The 22800-nt window shown below is 31.7% G+C and overlaps 2 protein-coding genes across 5 annotated transcripts; one reads left to right on the top strand and one right to left on the bottom strand.

Annotated features, from left to right (window-relative positions):
* Positions 1 to 1554: 1554 nt before the first annotated feature.
* LOC109804606 (Phosphoglycerate mutase family protein) lies at positions 1555 to 5653 on the bottom strand. Its single transcript, XM_020366460.3, has 5 exons — positions 5218 to 5653; positions 4879 to 4978; positions 4601 to 4780; positions 3957 to 4074; positions 1555 to 2077 (listed from the first exon to the last, which is right to left on the bottom strand). The coding sequence occupies exons 1-5, from the start codon at positions 5447 to 5449 to the stop codon at positions 2015 to 2017; spliced, it is 693 nt and encodes a 230-aa protein (XP_020222049.1). The 5' UTR covers positions 5450 to 5653; the 3' UTR covers positions 1555 to 2014.
* Positions 5654 to 17751: 12098 nt separating this feature from the next.
* Positions 17752 to 22775, top strand: LOC109803615 (putative WD repeat-containing protein C2A9.03). 4 transcript variants are annotated; one of them, XM_020365265.3, is made up of 10 exons: positions 17752 to 17978; positions 18664 to 18815; positions 19047 to 19214; positions 19310 to 19396; positions 19667 to 19801; positions 19883 to 19993; positions 20376 to 20467; positions 20574 to 20679; positions 21881 to 21967; positions 22115 to 22775. In XM_020365265.3, the coding sequence occupies exons 2-10, from the start codon at positions 18669 to 18671 to the stop codon at positions 22523 to 22525; spliced, it is 1344 nt and encodes a 447-aa protein (XP_020220854.1). In that variant the 5' UTR covers positions 17752 to 17978; positions 18664 to 18668; the 3' UTR covers positions 22526 to 22775. The 4 variants fall into 4 exon arrangements, with proteins under 4 accessions (XP_020220854.1, XP_020220852.1, XP_020220853.1 ...); XM_020365263.3 differs by having other exon boundaries at positions 17753 to 17978; positions 18633 to 18815; XM_020365264.3 differs by having other exon boundaries at positions 17753 to 17978; positions 18612 to 18815.
* The last annotated feature ends 25 nt before the right edge of the window (positions 22776 to 22800 follow it).

Below are 22800 nucleotides of genomic sequence, written 5' to 3'. Positions count from 1 at the left end.
TTTTATCTCTTTAAAAATTGAATTTTAAAATTTTAAAAAATTAATAATTAAAAATAAACATTATATCACAATTTAAATTATTCATTATAATTTATAAATATAAAATATAATTTACATATCTAAAAATATTTATCTGTTATAAATTTTAATTATAATATAATTTATAAGTTAAATATATTTATTATAGGTTTTAACTATATAAAATAAACATTTATGGTATATAAGGTATATACGGAAATACTAATATTTTAAAAGTTTAAACTTACACAATTTTCTCACTTTTAGATTGTGGCAATCTAATAATTCAGATTGGTATAGTTTTTTTTTTTCTTCTTAAAATGTATGCATCACCTTAAACATTTTGTGTTAGTTGATGCATTAGAACTAATGATAGCCTAAATAATAAAAAGTTTCTAACAATAACAACTGATAACACCGTGGAACGCGAGTATTGTGTCACTGGAGTTTTAGGAAAATGATTTGCGTGTCTGATACTTTATATGCAATCCCTGAATTTTGTGTAGATGCAATGAAACGTGAGGATCCAAAATTTACAAGTTATCAACCACAGGTGTCTTGGATTTGGCTCTATTTTATGTAGTCATTTTCAGGTCTCTTTCTTTTAAGAATATTTTTCTCAAATTTGAAGCTTTTCAATAAAGTTGAAACATTTCCTTTCTGCATTGAAAGATATGGGTGGAGTTTTGCAAAGATGGCATGGTTGTCATTCCCCTCTTTGGACTTTCAAATTATGCTTCTGTCACCCCAATTTATTCTCACCAATTTGTTAGATGGTATCGTGTGCTTTTCCTTTCCTTAAAGAGAGGGTCCACTTGGAATTTTAATGTGTACGAACTATGAAGCATAAACCAATGCCATCACATGATCATACATTAGTCACTTAGGTTATATTCTTTTGATAAATAATTAAACATTTCTGAGGAACCTTGTTCTTTGGTTAGGTGTTGGAGCAGGTCTAACTTTTTTGGTGATTACTTTACGACTTAGTTATGAGAAAAATTAATAAAAAAAAACTACTTTTTTCATAAATTAAAATGTATAAGCTAGTTTATAAAAAAAATAATCTCATACTAACTTCACAAAAATCTTATTTTTTAACTTATGTTTATGACTGTTTTATCTTATTAAAAAATATTACATACTTCTTCCTACGTTTTTTTCTTAAAATTTTTATAGAAAATTTTATCCAAACAGATTTTTTCATTTTCTTGTTTTATGGTTTCCACAAGAGCACCAAGAAAAAATCAGTTGAAAGTGAAAACAACCTTTCAGGTTGGCGCCTGTTACTCTTTAATTGGACGAGGAGGATTGCTGTAAATACAGACAGTAAATAACGTGATTCAAAGATGCATGGTGTATTTATAGAATTTGTTAAAAATACCTATTTAAGAATTAACTTAATTCAAAGACTTCACAAGAGTAAATTTGCACAAGTTAATTTTGGAAAGAAAATCGCATATCTTGCACTTCAATCTGAATTTAAGCCAAGGCTTCTTAGGTTGCTGATAATCACTAACCAATACCATCTTGGTATTTCGAAATCGATTTCCAGTCTTTATTATCAATGTGGAAGTAACTTGTAATGTTTATCTTTTTCCACAACATATGATTTACAGAAGCAATATTATTTTTCTTTGGAAACCTATAGTTCTGTATGAATCAACAACCACTGAGTAGCATGAGTTCACTTCAATGAACAAATGCTCAACACCAAGCAGCATATTATGAAGCATTGAGATCCTGCACAAGATCCTCAGCAATGTTTCAGCTTGAATCACCATGTAAACAATTCATAGCTAAGCTGCTAAATTAAACAGATTTAACCGAGGCGTTTGGCATCATATTCCACCCTTCGCCCAGTATACTTTCTGAAGTCATAAGTTCCATAGCTTGAACTAGGTGAGGCATTTTGGGTTCCTACAATAAGTATTGATGCTTCCAACCTTTTGCATATCTATTTGTAAGTTTACCCATTAGGGAAAATCTCAACTTGCTAGCTACTTGGTTTTACTATGCCCTGAAGCTTCCATCCCCCAAATCCTGCGGTGGCAAATGCCTGTAAGATAATAAGTTAGATACACATATTATTGTCACTTCAAAACTGAAACTTTACAATTTGGAAGGTAATTTATTATTAAATGAAACCCTTGCATAGTTGCACTGCTCCAAGATATCCAAGTAGTAATTATGTTTTTTTTTCTTTTGATCCAAGTAAAAATAAACTAAAAGATCAAGTCACACCTACCAAGGAGTGTTTTTCGGAAAAAGATCTTCTCCATTGCTTCCATTACTTTGTTTTTTAAGAAAATAATGTGTATCATCTCCATTTCATTTATTCTCCAAAACCTTAGTAATGAAGAAATGGAGGAGGAACAATATGGAGAGGATCTTAACCTGTGTTTTCTAACCCATTCTGTAGCACTTTTTGGGTGGTGAGAGAGGGGGAAGGGTTATAATAATGGAACAAACTTTCAAACTTAGACATCTCGCCACTAATCTAGCCTTAAATACTAAAGCTTTGTGGACAATCATGTGGAAGATGGAAAATCCAAGTATACCAAGGATAAAGAGCTTAAACTAAAATATAATGTATTATTGACACTTTTTAACAATTTTTTTAAGAGGAAAATAAAAAAATGTAACATTGCTTCTTTTTTATTTTCCTTTTAAGACCTCAAAATTTAGAAGGTGAGCAGTGTGATGGTGGACACAATAGTCCGTTTCCAGAAATTGTTCAGTATCAGGCAGTGTCAGGCAGAATTGCAACTAGTTTTAAAAAGCAACTTTGTGGAAATTCATGGAAGCAATGACTAGTTATCTACGATTACAGTTAAGGTAACACATTAGGGCTCACAATTTTATCAGATATAGGGGAAGGAGTAATTTCCAGGGAGTGACGACCACAAGCAAAACACATTCTACATTGTGCCTGAAGTTAATGGAAGCTGGAACTATGCTATGTTTGGTTTGGGTGAAAATAGAAAGAAACAAAAGGAAAGGAAAGAATGAGTTTGTCTTTGTTTGGTTTTGGTGTAAATAAGGAAGGAAAGAAAACCTTTGTGGGTCCCACACTAAATTTCTACAAGAAAGGTGCTAAACAATGCAGGCTACCCCATGCCAGAGCTAATGAGTAACGAGTAAGGAAGATAGATATTATACAGTGATTCCCAGACCATTATAGCATGTGTCACTAATTCACAAATACAATTTTATTACTGATTTCCCAAACCTCTTACCAACAAGAGTCACTTAACACTCAAAATAACTATAAGCTATCAAAAGAAACAAATGAACATTTTTCATAAACTCTACTAAAAGCCTAAGTATTTATGTGAAGATCAAGAACAGCTTTTACGCCTTTATGACATCTATAATCTATAAAAAGTACAAAATCTAATCCAGAGAATCACAAATAGTATATTATCTATTGGGAAATTGCAAATTGTGATCCCTAGAATTTGGGGTATGTTCAAATATTATGGGTCCAAACTGAATCGTTCTTACCATCATCCTAATAAGAAATCCCCATTGGAAACCTTGATCAACTTAAGTAAAAATAAAAAATAAAAGAAGAGGTTCAATGTCAACTCTTGGGAAAACATTTTCACCTGCCATGCAAGTAGACAATAAACTCCAATTGCATGTTCTACAGAAAATGGTCTAACCCTAAATTTATAACCTCCTCACGATATCGATTCAAAACTGCAATAATTAGAAGTTAATATGTGCACAAGAATGGGATAGTTTGCAAATAATAAGCCCATAAAACATTTGTGCATGATCCCCGGTGAATATTTTTTGTAGAATAGCTGAATTTCATAAAAGTATAAAAAGAGGTAATCATTGATAGATAGCACCTAATATGATGGGAGATAGTTAAATTGACTTGAAAGAAAATACACTATATGCAGTTGTACAAGGTAATGAAATCAAACCTCATCCCAAGATTTTCCAGCAGCCTCAAGAAGTGCAGCATTGCATGTCTTTAATTCCACAGAGGCCCCAGAAAACATTGATGCCGCTTCTTCCCATCCCCTATTATGTCCCATGCACCTGTATACCACTCAATGATCAAATATCCATCACATCTTATCTATCTTAATTTGTAAATATCAAATTTGTTTTTCTAAAAAAAAAATGAAAAGATATTATCCAAAAATAATAAATGGCCCTTAGAGAATCCTTGAAAAATTAACCAGATTGCTTCATTACGTATAAGCTTTATATTACATGATTGAGATAACAATCACCTACGCACATAAGGTGATCTCCAGGCTAGATTCAACGATATGCACTTCAAATCCCCGTTGTTCAAAAAGTTGAAAACAATTGGATATGGAAATGGGAAATGTGAAATGTGACTCCACTGACTATCAGTTTTTGGCATCCACATGTAATTTCTCAATTATAGCAAATTCAATCTGCAAATATAGCATCAACTAAAGTATGGTTTGTCCATAGGTTGTTTCATGCTAGCATGAAAAAATTCAAAGACTTATTTATAATGTAGCTTCGATCATCGACCTCCACCTCCAAATACCAAGCCAAAAAAAATTTAGAACCTTTCGTAGATACTCACATTACAGTAAGTACCTCATCCCTTGAATATCTACAAATAACCTTTTGAAGATGCTCTGCGGTTTGCCCATCCATAGCTGCAATAGAATAAAAACTAGAAACAAAATGAACCTCAGCTTCCACAAGCTCCTGCACTTGCTCCTGCATTATCTTAAGTGTCTCCTTAGTCCGCGCCGCATCACTGCAACACCACAAATCAATACACAAACCAAAAACCCCATATTCATCCCAATGACCCCCAAATTCAAATGTCACAAATCACAATACAAAACTGCTAACCTAGACAAGATAAGTTCAGGAATCCAACCCAACTGTTGGAGCTTGCGCGAAACTCTCACAGCATCTTCCTTCCCTGACTTGCTCAGAGGCCGGTCGTGGTCTGCACAAAAAAAAAAAAAAAAAAAAAAAAAAAAAAACATTTTTTTTCATTTATTTTCCTTTCAAATTCTAAAAAAAAATGTACCCAGAAGCTAGGAACCCGGAATTGCACAAAACTTAGAACCTAGAGAAGCAAAGACCTTTCTTTTTTAGTTTCCATTCCAATTTCTTAGAAGGGCATGTTCCCAACTACGCAAAGTTCGAGAGTTCAAAAGTGAAAATTGGTAAAGGAGTGTTTACCGCGGAGAGAGCGGTTTTCCCAGGAACTCTTGGCATGGCGAAGCAGAATGAGTCGGCGAGAGATGGATTCAGATAAGGGTTCTGTGAGTTGGGTGTCCTGTTTCTGAATTAGAAGAGAGGATTTGGCGCGTAATCGGTTAGGGTTCCGATGTGTGCTCCGGCGACCGGAGTAGTTAGGTGAAACGGCGGTGTTGCATATTACAGAATGCATCTCACACACAGCCACATTCATGCTCTCTCACTCTCTCTCTCTCTTTGATAAATCCTCACAGTTTGAGGTTCTTTGGCCTTTCTTCTCTGCTCTCTCATGTCTTATGCATATCCTTTTACTGTCTTCTTTAACTTGTTTTTCCAAACAAAAAAATCTATAATTTTTTTAAAAAGATGATAAGTGTTTTTTTAGGGATCACAGACATTTTCGTTTGCTAGAGTGAGTAGAATCGAGTTTGTATGTTCAGATTGTGTCACTTCATACATGTGTTCTATGTGTTTTTCTTTTCCAATATTTCTTATGTGTATATTCATATATGCATTAACAAAACACATACTAAATATATACTAATAACTATTTTTAATTTTTCTAAAATAACTTTTGTTTTTTAACAAGGTTGATCTTCAGTTTGTTCGATCGGATTTGAGTCAAAAATGTTCAGCCCTACTAAAAATAATCACTATTATTTTAGAGTTGTTTCTATCAATAATGCCTTCAAAAAGTTGGTTCTCAAGTACAGTGCCAACGAACTGAATTGAACTAACATTTGTCATTTTGGTCTTGTCTTGAGATTGATCATGGTAGAGAAGGTGGTCTTATCAAAGACAAAGAGAACCACATTGAATGTAGGCAAAGGTGGTCTCGTCATAGGGGAACCCCAACGACCTTCCATGCATTACTCCTTGTTGAAGCCAATGTACAACACTAGCACTTTCATCTCGGATCACTAAAGTTTGACATACTAAATTCTCAATCTCTTTATTGGTCCAGACAATGTTGTATATTCATAGTTTGCAGTGCATAATTAAGGCTCGTATAGTGAGATTTGGATTTTCAAAAGTGAGCTTGTCATTTTGAAATATAATATCTATCATTTAATCGTTGAAAGATTCAATTATTTTATGTGAATTTTTCAAAAAAATTGAAATACAAAAGATCTTAACAAAATATTTTCATTAAAGATAAATAATAAACAAACTTATCTTCTTTTTTTTAAAGAACTTTAATCTTTTATATTTTAGACTAAAAGTAAATGAAGTGTAAACTATTATTATTGTCATTGTCACTATCACCATTGTTATAGTCATCAATCAGATAACTATGATAGTAATAATAATAACGATAATAATAATTATGGTGGTGTTGGTGCGATAATAACAATGACAATAATAGTAATGGAGGCTACAATGATAGTGATGGAAACTACAATAATAATAGTGATGGTGCAACAATGGTGATTATGGCGAGGATAACTATTACAGTAGTGATAATCATGATGATGATTATGTTAATTATGGTAATGTTAGTAATGACGATGTTCTAATAAAAATAAAAGATTTTAATATCGACACTTTGTTAATTTTTTAAAAAAATTAATTGGTGTGTATTTTATTTGATTAATTTTAGTTTTCAAAATTGTAATTATACTTAAATCTGAAAGTTAAACATTTAAATAGTAAAAATGTAATCACTTTATTTTCCAAAAAAAAATATTTTTCAGAAGATAAAAATATATTTTTCTAAAGAGTATAAATGTACCTCTAAAAGAAATATTTTTATACTTCCGAAAAGTATTTTTTAGAGATATATTTTAACTATTTTAAAAAGTACTTTATGAAAACATATTTTAATAAAATCAGAAAATACATTTTCAAAATCATAATAATAAAAAAGTATTGTTTCCGGTTGATAGTTCTTTAGAAAATCAATGGATTATACCTTTGAAAATGACATCTTAAAAAAAATTCGCAATCTTATATCTTATATATGAAATATTAAAAATAAGGTGAAAAATTAGAAGTTAAAAATATTAAAATTAAAAGTGAAAAAAAAAAGACAGTTATGTATTAAAAAAATTAGAAGTTAAAACTTAAAAATATTAAAATTGTTGTCAATTCCTATAATTTTTGAAATAAGATTTTTTAAAATTTAAAATCTTGTTTTAGTTCATCAAGTCACTAATAATATATGTAAATATGACAAATCGAGACAGTTATGTATTATCATTTAGGTTTAATGTGATGATTTCACTAATAAAATAGGTAAATTTTATGCGATAATATTTAACAAATTTCTTAATAAAATTTAAGTATAAAGATTAAAATAAGACTTTTTAAAATTATGACACTAAAAAGATCAAATATAAATTTAAAAGGCTAAAAATAAATTTACCTCAAAATTGAGGAATTAAAAATATATTTAAATATTATAAAAATTAATAATTTTTTCTGCATAATTATTTGTTATAAAATTTTAATATAAAAAAATGTGTACTCTATCATATACTCCAAACAATAATATATGTAATGTTAAAATTATAAATAAGAGAGACAATAAGAGTTCAAAAAATATATAGTATCAATACGGTTGTATTTTTACTCACAACCAATTAAAATCAATTTTCATGCTGTAAATTTAAGGTGATTATAATGTTAAAGTTAATAAATTTATAATATATATATATATATATATATATATATTAATTTGTGATCGAATATTATTGTGTTTATATTTTTATCTTTTAATAAAAAATGAAAATTTAATTACTTTTCTTAATTTATGTATTATAATATGATATTAAAAAATAAATAAAATATGAATTAAAAATTAAACTTATTATATTATATATATTTTTTGTATAAGTTTAAATACTCTATTTTTTTTAATTAAGTATATTTTTAATCTCTAAAAATATACTAATTCTAATTGTGACTCTTATATTTTTTAGTTTCTCATTTGATAAAATTTTGAACTATTATACTTAGTCTCTACCATCATCGTGTGATTTTTTACAACTACTTTTGTATTTATTTAAATGTAGTAACTATAAGATGTAGTACCTATACCTACATGTGACATTCCTCAAAAGTTTTTATATATTTTTTATAATCTATTTTTTTTTATATTTTTTAAAATAAATATTATTTATCTATTATAAAATATTTGTGAAGAATAAAAATGATAACTTTAAATTTTAAAGAATAGAAATCAAATAAATATATCTTACCAGAAAAAAATTAAATTTTGTGTTTTTTTTTTACAAATACTAAAAATAATATTTTCAAAATATTAAAAAAAATAAAAAAAAATAAAAACAAAGTTTTTTATTTTAACAAATATCAAAATCAAACACCACCCTTTGTACGTGAACTAAATAAAAATATATTTGAGTATTTAAACATTATAATCTATTATCTGTAATTTATACTATTATTTTTAATTTTATATATATATATATATATATATATATATATATATATAATGAGCATATCAAGTGAGAGAGAATTTATTATGTGAGATGAGAGGGTTAATATATAACTTTTAGATTCCTTCTCACTTGATATGCTTGATATGCTCATGAAGAAGATATTGGGATATATAATTGTTTTTACTTTCTACTTTTAAATGAATCTTTATACCACTCAAATGTAAAAAAAATTAAAAAAAATAAATAAAATAAAAAAACTTCTTATATTATCTCCAAATAATTATTCACAATCTTCTAATATTTGTCTATTTATAATTATTAGAAATACAAAATACTTTAATTCTTCTAGTTATTAATAAATAAAATTATCGTGCAATAATTTTGTTTTTATATATATAACTAATTCTTAAATTATTTTTTTCACCATTTTTCAAATCTACTCTTAAAATTACAATTACTTAAAAATTACTTAGACTCTAATCATTAATCATTTATTTTTATTTTATTTATCATTTTTAAAAAAGAAACAAAGATTAAGAGTGCCTTTTTATTGTTGCTAGTATTAAGGTTAAAATAAATTTTTAGTCTCTATCATTTTTCTTACTTTATTTTTAATCTCTATAATTTAAAATGAATCTTTTTAATCTATATACTTACAATTTTTTATTTTTTATAATTTATAATTTTAATTTTTTTATAACGTTGTTTTCATGTAAGTGATGTGAACATATTTAATTCACGTGGTGATAATGTATTTAGTTTTTTGGATGACAATCTATCATTTAATGATTACTATGTTATCATCGGTAATTTGAGTTCGATCATTTGGATCATATTTAGTCATTGTAAATATTGATTGTTCACAAAATTTTTAACCTTTTTTTAAACCAAAATTGTCAAGTGAAACATCACTACCCACAAAATTAAATACATCATTGTCACAGATTTAGTAAGCCCACATCCATGTCACTCATATAGAAGCAACGTTACAGAGAAATTAATGAAAGAGACAAAAATGATTACAAAATTTAAGTATAGAAACTAAAAATATCTATTTTAACAAACAATAAAAGGTAAGTATTGTTTTTTTGGGTATGAGCTTAATAATGTAAGGATTCCAATGTTTGAGTTTTAAATAAAAATTAAGAGTAGAAAGTGTATAATAATATATTTTATTTATTCTACAATAAAGAAGGTTTGAGTTTATGGAGGAGAAAAATAGCTCTAGTAAGGTTTTAGACCAAGATAAGGAAAGCCCAATCCAAAGGTGTACGAAGAAGGTCAAGATGAAGGTTAATGATGTCGTGATTGATGAAACCATGGAGGAGAACCTGGAAGGTCTAGAGAAGAAGATGGGGAACAAACGTTCATATGCAAATAACTTACTCTCTTTTGGAGGAGGGAAGGTTTTTTCTAATTATAATTGCCTTCTGAAAGACATGGAAGATTATGAGGAAGATCTCTTAACTGAAATGGATGATTCATCTTATATGGGGTTGATCCTGATCTTTACCCTACAATCACTGTCTCGTAAGAGGAGTTCGAGGAGTTCGAGGAGTGGTGTGCTCCATGGAATAATGAGTTGGTTATCAACATATTGGACAAACTTGTCTCATTCAAAGCTTTTGAGAACAAAGTACAATGAGATTGGGCTAAGAATGGCACTACGAGAATTATTGATATACCTCATGACTACTTTTTGGTGCAATTCGCGGTGGAAGAGGACTACAAACATGCTATGTATGAAGGTTCTTGAATGATTGTTGATCACTATATTATATTACAATGGTGGACCAAAATTCTTGGGTTTCCTGTAGAATTATACAATGATCACTTTTTATGGCGTGTAGGCAGTAAACTTGACACTATGTTTAAAATTGATAAGCTATCTACCATCCATTATCGTGGGAAGTTTGCTAGAATATGTGTGGAAGTCAATCTAGGAAGAAAGTTACTTTCTGAGATTAATTTCATGGGGAAAATTCTTAATTTGGAGTATGAAGGGTTGCATTCTATCTATTTTAATTGTCGGAATATGGTAATAGGTAGAGTCAATATGGTGAGTAGCCTGTGAATAACCCAATCATGATTGGAGAGGTTGAAAAGGCAAGCAATGCCTCTATGGAGGTTGATGACGACGGATAAAGCGTAACAACCAAGGAGCATGATTAATCTAACCCTACTTAGGCTGTTGTTACGAAAACGAATAAAACAACTACCAAATCTTCTTTAGATTTGGTGGATCTATATGAATTGTGGATGTTAGTTAAAAAAGGAAGAAAATATGGTAAAAAAAACTATTATTTTCTAATCATAAGGTTAATTCTCCATCAAATCTTTATATGATGGTAAAAGAATATAAAGATAAAAGTAACAAATTCGAAAGACTAGACAAGAACCATTTAGATTTTGACCAAGTACCTAAAACGTAAGTCAGTGATGTAGAGGAAGGCTCTAACATGCAATTAACTCAAAACCATGTGAGTACATAACAATTTAGGAGGAAAGAACCCTTAGGGACAACGTGGCAAAGATCCTTATGTTGGAGGAAGCTATATTCGAAAAAAAAAAAACATTGGCATACAAGATTCTAATAATCCTCAAGGGAATCACATATTGAAAAATGTCAATTGGGTCAAACAAGTGGGGTCCTTCACCCAGTCATCATCTAAGGCAAGTATAAGTGACATGGCATTTGATCAACAAGCTAATACTAATAAGGTTTTCGAGGGGCTACGTAATGTATCATCATCCATCCTTAACAAACATGCAAGTCATAAATTAGATTATGTTACCACCCAATCGATGCTACTTGATGATGAAACACAAGCCTTTGCGGAGGCTATGCATAAAATATTTGAATTAGATACGAGTTAAAGGGATTATCATCCTCCTAGTTAAAAGGAATCGGTTGTTGTGGTGCAACCTAAGTATGCTAGGGTGTCAGGGTCCAATATTAATAACCTTTCCCAATGGATTTCCTCTCTTAGAATGGTCGAGGTGCTAGTAGTAAGGGCTTTTCTTTTTTAATGAATGGTGTTATTTAGGAATATGATGTTGGTGTGCTTTGTCTACTTGAAACACATATCAATGGTGATAAAACAATACGCGTGGCTCATTGTATTAATAACTTCATGGTTCATGTCAATGGTAAAGTTGGAGGAATATGGTGCCTCTTGGACTTAGTCAAGTGGAAATTGGGGATCATGGAACAATCCTCTAAATTCATACATCTAAAAGTGAAATTTGATTCCTTAACTTGGTTTTGTACACTGATATATGCAAGTCCCTATTCTTAGTTTTGCGTTGACTTGTGGAGAGACTTGAGTAGGATTGCATCGGAGGTGGATGGGCCCTAGAATCTAATGGGGGATTTCAACGTTGTTCTAAGAGACTTCAAAAAGAGTGGCGAATCTAGTCCTTTTGGTCTAAGAGGAGATAATGCTTTCAGAAACTTTGTTAGTCAGTGTTAGCTCCTAAATATTAGCTTCCAATGTTCTGCTTTTACATGGCAACATGGTTCCTTTTTTGAAAGGTTGGATAGGTTATTGGCCTCATATGATTGGTGGGTTTCTTTTCCTGAGGTCACAATTACACACCTTAACCCACTTAAATTTGATTGTACTCCTATTTTGCTTAAATTTTCTTTTGCAGGCAGTGTGTTTCAATCTAGAAGGCCTTTTCGCTTTGAATTTGCTTGGCTGACTCATGAGAATTTTCATGAGTTATTAATGAGGAAGGAGTGAGGGTGTTAATATGAGTTGGAACCAGAGAGTGGGTCATATTAAACAGGCTCTTCTAGACTAGAATAAATCTATCTTTGGTAATGTATTTCATGCTAAAAGGAAGTTGCTTCAACGATTAAATGGTATTACTGAGAAGCTCCTTTGAGGACTTAATAGGTTTTCAGAAGGATTACAAGCTAAGTTGTGGCAAAAATTGGAGCAAATTTTGGTTAGAGAAAAACTAATATGGTTTGAAAAATCTAAATGCAAATGGCTACTTATGGGATACTGCAATACTCATTATTTTCATGGCATGACTATCATTCACCACTAGAAAAATTGCATAGAGATGTTATTTAATGAGCAAGGTGAATGGATTTCTCAATTAGAAGGTATGGTTATTGATTTTCACAAAAATTTGTTTCATGACCTTGGGGTCTCTTTAGACTTCTGTTTATCTAATTATTTTCCTCAATTGTTGGGAATTGAGTTAGAGGAATAAGGAAGATCTATTAACAATAAGGAGATTCACAAATCTATTAAGCATATAGGTGGTTTTAAGACACCAGGCCCAGATGACCTTTAAGAAGTATGATATCAAACTCAATGGAATATTGTTAGGCTTACTCTTTGTAACCTTATTCAAGATATTGAAGCTCATTTGGATAGTGTTGTTGATATAAATGAAACCTTCATTACTTTGATCTCGAATATAGACAATGTCACTCAATTGAGACATATGTGATCAATTGGGTTGTGTAATGTATCCTTCAAGGTCCTTACAAGAATTCTAGCCCAACATCTTAGTAATTTTATGGAAAAAAAATTGGTTTACCCTAACCAAAGTAATTTTGTCCTGCATAGGAGTGATAAAGATAATATCATTATTGCACAAGAAGTCATCCATTCAATGAGATACAAATCTAGTAAAACAAGGTGAATGGTGATCAAAAAAGATCCTAGAAAAATTTATGCTATATTAAATTGTAATTTTATCAAAGATATGCTAGTGAATATTGGCATCCCCCACAACTTCATTGAGCTCGTATGAGCTTGTATTTCCACTCCCAAAATGTGCATGCTCTAGAACGGGGAGGTACTAGAAGAGTTTTTTCCAACATGAGGGATCAGGCAAGGTGATATGATTTCTCCATATTTATTTATTCTGTGCATGGAACGTTTATTTCACTATTAATATTGCTAGTTCTCATCGCCTATGGAAACTGATTTGTCTTTCAAGAGGAGGTCCCCCTTTATCTCATGTGGCATTTGTAGTTGATTTGGTTCTCTTCGCAGAAGCAAACTTGGAGTAGGTTGAAGTTATTTAATCTTGTTTGGATTTATTTTGTAATAGTTCAAGTTAGAAGATCAATCATGAGAAGACAAAAATTTTCTTTTCAAAAAATGTGGCTTAAAACATGAGAACATATAACAACTCAACTTTTGGCTTCTAATGAGTTGAGAATCTTGGTAAGTACTTAGAGTATCTACAATGGGAGTTGCTTATAAGCAACTCCTAACCACTTTAAATGAGTCCCATTGTGCCACGTCATTCATAAACAACTCATACTATATTTTTACAATTTTTGCTCCAATGGAAATTACTTATAAGCACCCCTACTTTTTTACAACTCATACTACACTTTTTGACACCTCACACTATACTTTATGATAAATATTTATAAAATTAATTATTATGAATAATATATAAATATGAATAACTAACAAAACAAAAATTATAATAATAAAAAATTTCAATAATAAAAAAAATATTACATAATTAAAAAATACCAAAAATTACAATAATAAAAAGAAATCCAATGAGTTAAAACTCATAAAAGTCAAGTATAACCAAAGAATCGATTGCTAGTGATTCTACAAAGAATTAATAAAGATATGTTTGAGATCCTTTTGAGCATGTACAAAAATATTGAATTACTAGAGCAATAGCATTCACGTCTCTCAATGTCTCTTTTTTTTTTCATTCACGTCTCTCAACGTCTATCACATTTGTCACTTCACTTTTTCTTTCATTTCACTCCCCCTTCACTCTCTCTTTCTCTTCACATTTTTCTTTCTCTTCACTCTCTCTTGACCGTGGGGCTTTGTGTCGCGTAGGAGGTCTGGGTGCGGAGGGGCGCGCGTGCTCAGGAGGTCTGTCGGAGCCGTGCGCGCGGGGAGTGGTTGCATTCGAAGGGCGTCGCGCATGGGCGGGGGTTCTAGTCGTGCTGAGGGGGTCGTGCGCGGGCCGGAGGGTCGGTCGTGCGGAGGGAGTTGCGCGCGGGTGGGGGGTTCTGGACGTGCAGAGGGGTCTGGTCGTTCAGAGCCGCGTGCGGGGTGGAGGGTCTGGTCGGGCAGTTCAGCGTAGGAGGGGTCTGGTCAGACGGGGTTGTGCGCGCGACGGAGGTGGTCTAGACGGTGGAGTCGCACGCACGATTTGGGAGTCTGATCGGAGGTCCGCATGGCTAAGTGGCTAAGTGTGGCCGGAGGCGCGCAACCGGCGACCGACGACCAGCGGCCAACGTCGACAATCCTCCCCGGGTGGAGGAAGAAGAAGTGAAGGAAGTTTTATCTATTTTTTTGATTTTCAAAACTGCTGTGCATATTCCACCTGGATTCAAATCAACCAATCAAACTTCTCTTTTTCAAATTTCTTTGTGCTAAGCATTGTTCCTTGTACAAGCAACTTTGAAAAAAATTTAAGAAACTGGGTTGCCACGTATGATCACTCCAATTGGAGTTTTTTGTAAGCACCGTTGCTTATTCTTAAGCAACACAGTAAGCACCCCCCATTGGAGGTGCTCTTAGGTGTACCTTTACATCACTCAAGGGTTAATAGAGCTACTTATCAAGAGATTATTGTGAAAGTAAACCAAAGACTTAACAATTGGAAAACTCAAAATCTATCATTAATTGGGAGACTAACCTTAACTAAGTTGGTTCTTGCTGTATTACCATCTTACACAATGCAAATGGTTCATCTACCACGACTTCTCTGTGATGAGGTGGACATGATTTGTATGGATTTCCTTTGGGGTGATAATGAAGAGCACAAGAACATTCATGCAGTGGGATGACCTATTGTTTGTCAGACTAAGGATTTAAGGGGTCTTGGTTTTCATAGAATGAAGGATGTGAATAATAGCTTTATGATGAAAAATTATTGGAGTCTAGTTTCTGATTTAGATAAATTGTGGGTCAGGATTATAAAATCTAAATATGGTTGCTCTAATGCAATCCTGCCATGCATAGAGAAAAAAACAAAAAATGTTTAACTTTTGGAGAGGCATGTGTGAGGTCTGGAAGCTTGTTAAACTTCATATTAAATGGATAATGGATAATGGAGTCATGATTAATTTTTGTTTCAATAGTTGGGTTCCAAATTCATAGAAACTAATTCTCTTAACTTCTACTTATGTTTCGCTAATTGAATTATCCAAGAAGGTGAAGGATTATGTGAATGCACAAGGAGAATGTGTTATAGATTACATTCAGAGCTATATTCCATTAGAAGTTTGGTTGTCCATTAAAAGACTCACTCCTCCCAATACAATAACCATGATTGATAAGATAAGCTAGGGGAAAGCCAATGATGGTTTTTCACATTAAAATCTACTTATGAAATATGTTGCCCTGTATTATGGCTTTAGATATGATATTTAGAATTATATGGAGATGGAAGAGGCCTGAGTGAATACATGTTTTCCTTTGGAGGATAACCCATGAAAGTTTGTTGACAAATGTTTGTTGTACCAAGCATGATTTGACAAGAATCTCTATGTGTGGTATATGCATGCAAGGGGAGGATAATACTATACATGTTTCGTGGGACTCCTCTTTTGCTGTAGAAGTTTGGAAGAAGGTTTTTGGAAACCATGTTGAAGTGCAATTTTTTAGTGAAGCCTTGTGTGTATGGCTACATAAGAATTTGGTTAATGTGGGTTCCCAGCTGATGAAGTAGAGTGTTCGTTTTGCCATTACCCTTTATTCTATTTGGCATAGACATAACAAGTTTATATTTCAGAATTTGCAAGTTTCATTAGATTAATTAGTGGCAAAAATAATTGTAAGAGTGATTGTTATTATGGATGATTTTGTTTTGGAGGGTCAAGAGGTTTAATCTAAGGTTTGACCAATTGATCTCTAGATCATCATTCTAGTGGAAGTGTCCTCTTATGGGCCATCTAAAGCTTAATTATGACGGGATAGTCATTAGAGGGAGTGAAGCCTCTTGTGGTGGAGTGATTTGTAATAAATTAGGGGAGATTTATAGTTGGTTACACTTGTCACTTGAGACATTGTTTAATTATTCAAATAGAACTTCAGGCCATTCTTCATGGTTTACAAATAGTTCAAGATAAAAGGCTTGACAAAAGGATTTTAATTGAATTTGACTCGTCTTTATCTATGAAACTCATTAATGAAGGTTGTCTTAGATCACATCCTTGTTTTAATATTGTCCAAGAAATAGCAGGATTGATCTAGTAAGAACATATATCATCTTGTAATCATATTGTTCATGAAGTTAACCGTGTTGCAAAGTCTTTAACTAAGTTTAAATTGCTTATAGGAAGAGTTGAAGATTTTTTATTCTATTTAAGTTATATTACTTATAGATAAATTTGCTTATTTTATTAAAAGATTATAATTTAAACTTTTAGCTCTCTTATTCACCAAACAAAAAAAAATGATAAAAGATAAAGACAATGAAATTATATGAATTAAAAAAATATTTTAACTCAGTAATAATAAAGATTATACATCTTTTTGGTATATACATTTTATTGACTATCTTGTTCCTTATTTTTTAAAATACTATTTCTTTTTTATTTAGTTTTAATTTTTATTTTTCTCTATTTTCTTATAAATTTATTTTTTAAATATTTAAATGAACTCTTATATATTAATCACGAATCCTTATTTTAAACGAAAGTTTTTTTAGAAAATTTTTAATCTCTCATTTAATTATGTTTTTATTTAGTATAATTATTTATTATTTAATTTTAATATATTTAAAATAAATTACCAAATAGATAAATAAATATTATACTACAATATAAATTATTTATTATAAAATTTAAATATAATTTATATATTAAAAATACCTGTTAATATAAGTTTTAAATATAATTTATATATTCAAACATAATATTTATTATACATCTTAATTATATTTAATAAATATTCAATCCATGTTACAATACTAACAAGTACTCAAAATTATTCAATCACTTTTAACATAATTTTTTTTCATTATTTATTTTATTTAAACTCATATATTCTTTCTCATAAATTTTGGTGAAAAAATATTATTGGAAATCGCAGGCTCTGTTATCCATGTTCATGCCAACTCCTTGATAACAATAGCACCGATTTATCATTATTTTACTCTTAATATATAAGAAAAGAAAAAGAAAATCTTACACACTAATCTGTATCTGATTTTATCAATCACAGACTCAAAGGCGAAATTATTATCTATATATTTTTGCAAAGCTGCTTCATTTTTATACGAAGATCAGATTCAGGTCCTTATCATCAAGATCCAACAACTTCTCAACCACAAGGACTTGTTTTTCCCTTGGATTCACAAACCCAGAAAAATAAATAAAAAAAGGTTGGATTTTTTTGAACCCAATAACCCCTTTTTATCATTCATGCAATGAATTGAAATTGCTTCACCCCTTTTAATTTTCCTAATTCAATTTCCCTTGTTTCCCTTAAAATTTGTATTTTTTTTTTTGTTAATTCTGTTTGTATATATTTGCTGCTAGTTCGTCTCCTGTTAGCCACGCTTTAATTTATTGTTTTTGGTTTACGATTTATTTTTTCTGAGACCATGTGAAACCATTGTTTTGATTTCTGAATCTAGTGAAGGAAAAAGATATTTTCCCCCTTCTGTTATGTATGTAGATTTTCCAATTCTTTTCATGGGGTAATTGAAATTTCCCCAAATTAATGTTATGTTCCCCTCAAGCTCCGTTTGTTTTCGTTTAGCTTGTCGGTTTAGGTTTAGATGGGGAATTTTAAAAAATAAGTATTTAGTATTAGGGTTTCTTTAAAGTTCTTGCTGCTAAATATCTCTTAGTTGAAACAATAGAATCTCTAGTTTCTAGTAAATAAATAATTTGGTGTGTTTGGATTTTTGTTATTCTTTATAAAATTTAAACTTAGTATCAGCGGTGTCTAGGTCATAAAATTTGATGTTTATTTTCTTTCACGTAGTGATTTCTTTTAACTTGTTTTTTAGCCCACTTCCTTTATGAACTAGGTATCAAGTATCAAAATCTGATTGGCATCAGGAAAAATGTCTCAATACCATGGTGATGATATGGACTACGCTGCAGACAACAATGAAATGGCAGATGTAGAAGATGATGATATCTATTTCCGTGGCAGAGCATTTGGTGAATCAGATTCGGATGATGAGGAAGATTACGAATATGATCCTTTGGTCTGTTTCAACTCATAAGCGAACCTTGTTTGCTCTTTTTCACTGTGAAGCCCTTATTCAATGTTATGTGTGTGTGTATATACTATTATCTCATATGTAGTTGCTGCATTTTGGTTTTATTGGTCAACTTTAGTGTACATGATTAATATTTACTACAATGTGACCATTGCCATAATATTTCCATTTTCTTGCACTTTTCTTGGGATGGGGGCTTTGGGTTCTGTGTTGCAGGAAAATCGAATAACAGATACCACTGCTGCTGAAGCTAGGAAGGGGAAGGATATCCAAGGTATACCTTGGGATAGGTTGAGCATTAGTCGTGAGAAATATAGACAAACTAGATTAGAGCAATACAAGAATTATGAAAATATTCCGCAATCAGGGGAAATGTCAGAGAAGGTAAGTAGGTTTTGCTTAGAGTGGAGGCATTTGAGTACTTATTTTGATTTTTGAAAATACTGTTTGACTCTACTTTTTTCTTCTCTTGTCTTCAGGAATGCAAAGCAACAGATAAAGGGGGAAAGTATTATGATTTCTGGCAAAACACTAGATCTGTGAAGTCAACAATACTTCATTTTCAAGTATGTTGATTTAGTAATTCTTTCATGTATTGATGTGATAAAATTGTTTGGTCTCCTCTCCATGTTATCTTGTATCTTGTGGAAGGACATGTGCCTCCATGTACACCTGTGTGATAAACTGACACTCTGTTTTGCTTTATGAGATATATATATATGTGTGTGTGTGTGTGTGTGTGTGTTTTTCTATTTCCTTCTGGAGTTGTAGATTCAGCAGTTGTTGCCAATAATTTTAGCAACATTTATGCGGAGCTTCTAATTTTTCATTTGCAGTTGAGGAATTTGGTTTGGTCGACATCAAAACATGACGTATATCTTGTTTCACATTACTCAATTGTTCACTGGTCTTCATTAAATTCTAAGAGATCTGAAGTCTTGAATGTATCAGGCCATGTAGCTCCATGTGAGGTAAGCATTTTTCATGGTTTTGCTGATGAAAGAATCACTTAGAAAAGATCATCTGAGATTTCAAATGTGTTTTGCTTATAGAAACATCCTGGAAGCCTCTTGGAAGGTTTTACTCATACACAAATTAGTACACTAGCTGTACGGGATAACTTGTTGATTGCTGGAGGGTTTCAAGGAGAACTTATTTGCAAGGTATTTTTTCATATCTAAAAGTCAGCAGTATTTTATACTTATTTTTTTTCATCATTGAATGTGCTAAACCTACAACTCTTCTAGTTTTCTATGTAAAACATGGCCTCTGAGAATGTCATGCACCATATATATATATATATTTTGCTTTTATTGCATAGATTAGTGTATGTTAAAATACTCTATACAGTATATGTGTTAACATTGTTTTTGGGATGGGGCCAATTATATTTCTTTATATGATTAGTTGAAACATTACTGTTTAACAAAATGGGAGTAATCTAAAGTCATCCTCAATTCCCCCCTCCCTTGATCTTGTAAATTGATGTACTTGTCAATATATTCAACGTTCATGTTGCTTGACCACACATGCAATGTTCTGCAGTACTTAGACCGGCCTGGGATTAGTTTTTGTACTCGAACTACATATGAGGACAATGCAATCACAAATGCTGTGGAGATTTATGAGCACCCAAGGTCTTTCTTATCTGCTTTTTTGTTATCCTTTTCCTTTTTTTTTTTTTTTTGGGTTTTAAACTGTTGTCACATAGGGCTGCTTACTAATGATTGATTAATCTATCAGTGGAGCTGTTCATTTCATGGCTTCAAACAATGACAGTGGAATTAGAGACTTTGATATGGAGACATTTCAGCTTTCAAAGCATTTCTGCTTTCCTTGGCCAGTAAATGTAAGTACTTCCACTTAATTTTCTATGTTTTGATTTTTTAAATAATAGATATGGCATTATTGCTTTACCTAGGCCAGGATTTTTGACAAATTTATAATTTGCATGACTTTGTTGAAAAAGAGTCTTGGTTGTTGTTGTTAGAATTGGCATGACTTTGCTAGTTTGCGCTATTTTAGGATACAAAATGGGAAGAGGGATAGAAGGGTAAAAACGGAATTATGTTTTATAAAGAACAGATGCTCTATTATTTGATTTGAGTTATGTCTGGGTTGATACATTATCCCTCTTTTCTTTTCCGTTTTTGTTGCTCTGTAAACTTCTGGCCTATCATTTCAACTGTGGCATTATAGTTGTTGGGCTCTGTTGAACTTTTAGGAATTGTAAGCTTTAATAGTTTTTCCCCTGAAACAAGTAGCTTTGACAATTTTATTTGTGAAGCAGAAATATCATTTTCCTGTTCCTTGATATTTAGTTTCGTTGAAGAAGAAATTCAGTTTTTGAAACCTTTTTTAGTGTTCTGATTTGACTCTACTTTTTGTTTTTTTTTTTTTCGTTTTTGATGATTTTGACAGTGTACTTATTTTAACTGCCCGGCCAAGTGTTTCTTGGGAAAAAAAATTCTTACCATTTGACCATCTTTTAGCCTGAATTTGTACAGGTTGCTTATAAAATAAATTTATCATGTATTTACTTGAATGTTGAATATTCTTTTCTTCTTTTTAATTGAGACTGGAGTGGGTGTAGTTATGTTTAAAAACTTGATGTTAAAACTAAGAAGCACCAATTTCTGGATGGGCAACCTAAAAAATATATATCTACTCACTAAAGAAGAATCCCCACACTCACATCTATATCTTAGAAACTCCTCACTAATACAAAATAGTACCATAATGCACCTTTGCTTAGTGGTTTGGTGGCTAAAGCCAGGAAGGGCAGAGTCTGTGAATTGAGATTTTTATCTATTCTGCCCATATTCTATGTTACTGGCTGAATTTTTTTTCCTATGTAAATGATAGTTTCTGGTTGAACTTTAGCTTAATTTCAATATAATTCTAGTCTCTATCAGTTTCTAAATATATATCCTTATTTGTCTTGTTGAATGTGCATTGTGGACGCCTGCTGCTAGTGTAGGAAAAGATGATATCAATGCCTATTGTAAATAGCATAAATGGCAATATGAATTTGTTCTCTCTGACTGCAGCATACCTCATTGAGCCCCGATGGGAAACAACTCGTTATTGTTGGAGACAACCCAGAAGGGATACTGGTGGATTCTCAAACGGGAAAGGTTAGCATGTTCTGTTTGTCATGTTTATAGATTCCTGGGTGTATATTTCTCAAAGGACTTTGTTGAGTGGAATGAGGATGGATGTGCCAAGCCTGGAAAAGTTGTGAATAACTGAATATCTAATTTTGATTTTGGTTCTCTTTGTAGACCATCACAACTTTACATGGACACTTGGATTACTCGTTTGCATCTGCATGGCATCCTGATGGCCACATATTTGCTACTGGGAACCAAGACAAAACATGTCGTGTTTGGGACGTGAGGAACTTATCAAAATCTGTTGCAGTTCTTAAAGGCAACCTTGGAGCTATCCGTTCAATACGTTTCACATCTGATGGGCAATTCATGGCAATGGCTGAGCCAGCTGACTTTGTGCATGTCTATGATGCAAAGCATGGGTTTGAGAAGGAGCAAGAGATCGATTTTTTTGGGGAGATCTCTGGTGTATCCTTTAGCCCTGACACAGAATCACTTTTCATTGGTGTTTGGGATCGCACCTATGGAAGCCTCCTGCAGCTCAATCGACGCAGAAACTACATGTATCTTGACTGCTTGTAAATTTGTAACCTTACACCTTGTAAGTACCTACAGTTTATGTTGTGTTGTCTAGTGTTTAGGAATTTGAGTTCGGTGGTACCATCTTAGCAAAAGAAACTAAACCAGTGGATTGCCTCATCATACAATGTAGAGCATGGCTTGAGGATGTTACAGTTGTTTGGTGTACACCTTCATGCTAAATAACATTGACCGCCAATGTCTGTTTTTAATCTCCGGATGGTAATAAAGTGAAGGAAGTTTGTACATAGGATATATTCATGCATTGTTCTACCCTC

The sequence above is a fragment of the Cajanus cajan genome, chromosome 1 (genome assembly GCF_000230855.2).
Source record: "Cajanus cajan strain Asha chromosome 1, NIPB_CcT2T_4, whole genome shotgun sequence".
Taxonomy (NCBI): domain Eukaryota; kingdom Viridiplantae; phylum Streptophyta; class Magnoliopsida; order Fabales; family Fabaceae; genus Cajanus; species Cajanus cajan.
The sequence above is the reverse complement of the archived record's forward strand: the minus strand, read 5'-3'. Positions and strand labels throughout refer to the sequence as shown.

What these genes read in the sequence shown, in the direction of transcription:
- LOC109804606 (XM_020366460.3), bottom strand. Translation starts at nt 5,449, where the DNA reads ATGAATGTGGCTGTGTGTGAGATGCATTCTGTAATATGCAACACCGCC. An exon ending in GGAAAACCGCTCTCTCCGCG is followed by an intron (nt 4,979 to 5,217) that starts GTAAACACTCCT and finishes TTTTTTGTGCAG; the next exon opens with ACCACGACCGGCCTCTGAGC. An exon ending in GATGAGGTACTTACTGTAAT is followed by an intron (nt 4,075 to 4,600) that starts GTGAGTATCTAC and finishes AGTGGTATACAG; the next exon opens with GTGCATGGGACATAATAGGG.
- LOC109803615 (XM_020365262.3), top strand. Translation starts at nt 18,876, where the DNA reads ATGTTATGTGTGTGTGTATATACTATTATCTCATATGTAGTTGCTGCA. An exon ending in CAGGGGAAATGTCAGAGAAG is followed by an intron (nt 19,215 to 19,309) that starts GTAAGTAGGTTT and finishes TCTTGTCTTCAG; the next exon opens with GAATGCAAAGCAACAGATAA. An exon ending in TGGATTCTCAAACGGGAAAG is followed by an intron (nt 21,968 to 22,114) that starts GTTAGCATGTTC and finishes TTCTCTTTGTAG; the next exon opens with ACCATCACAACTTTACATGG.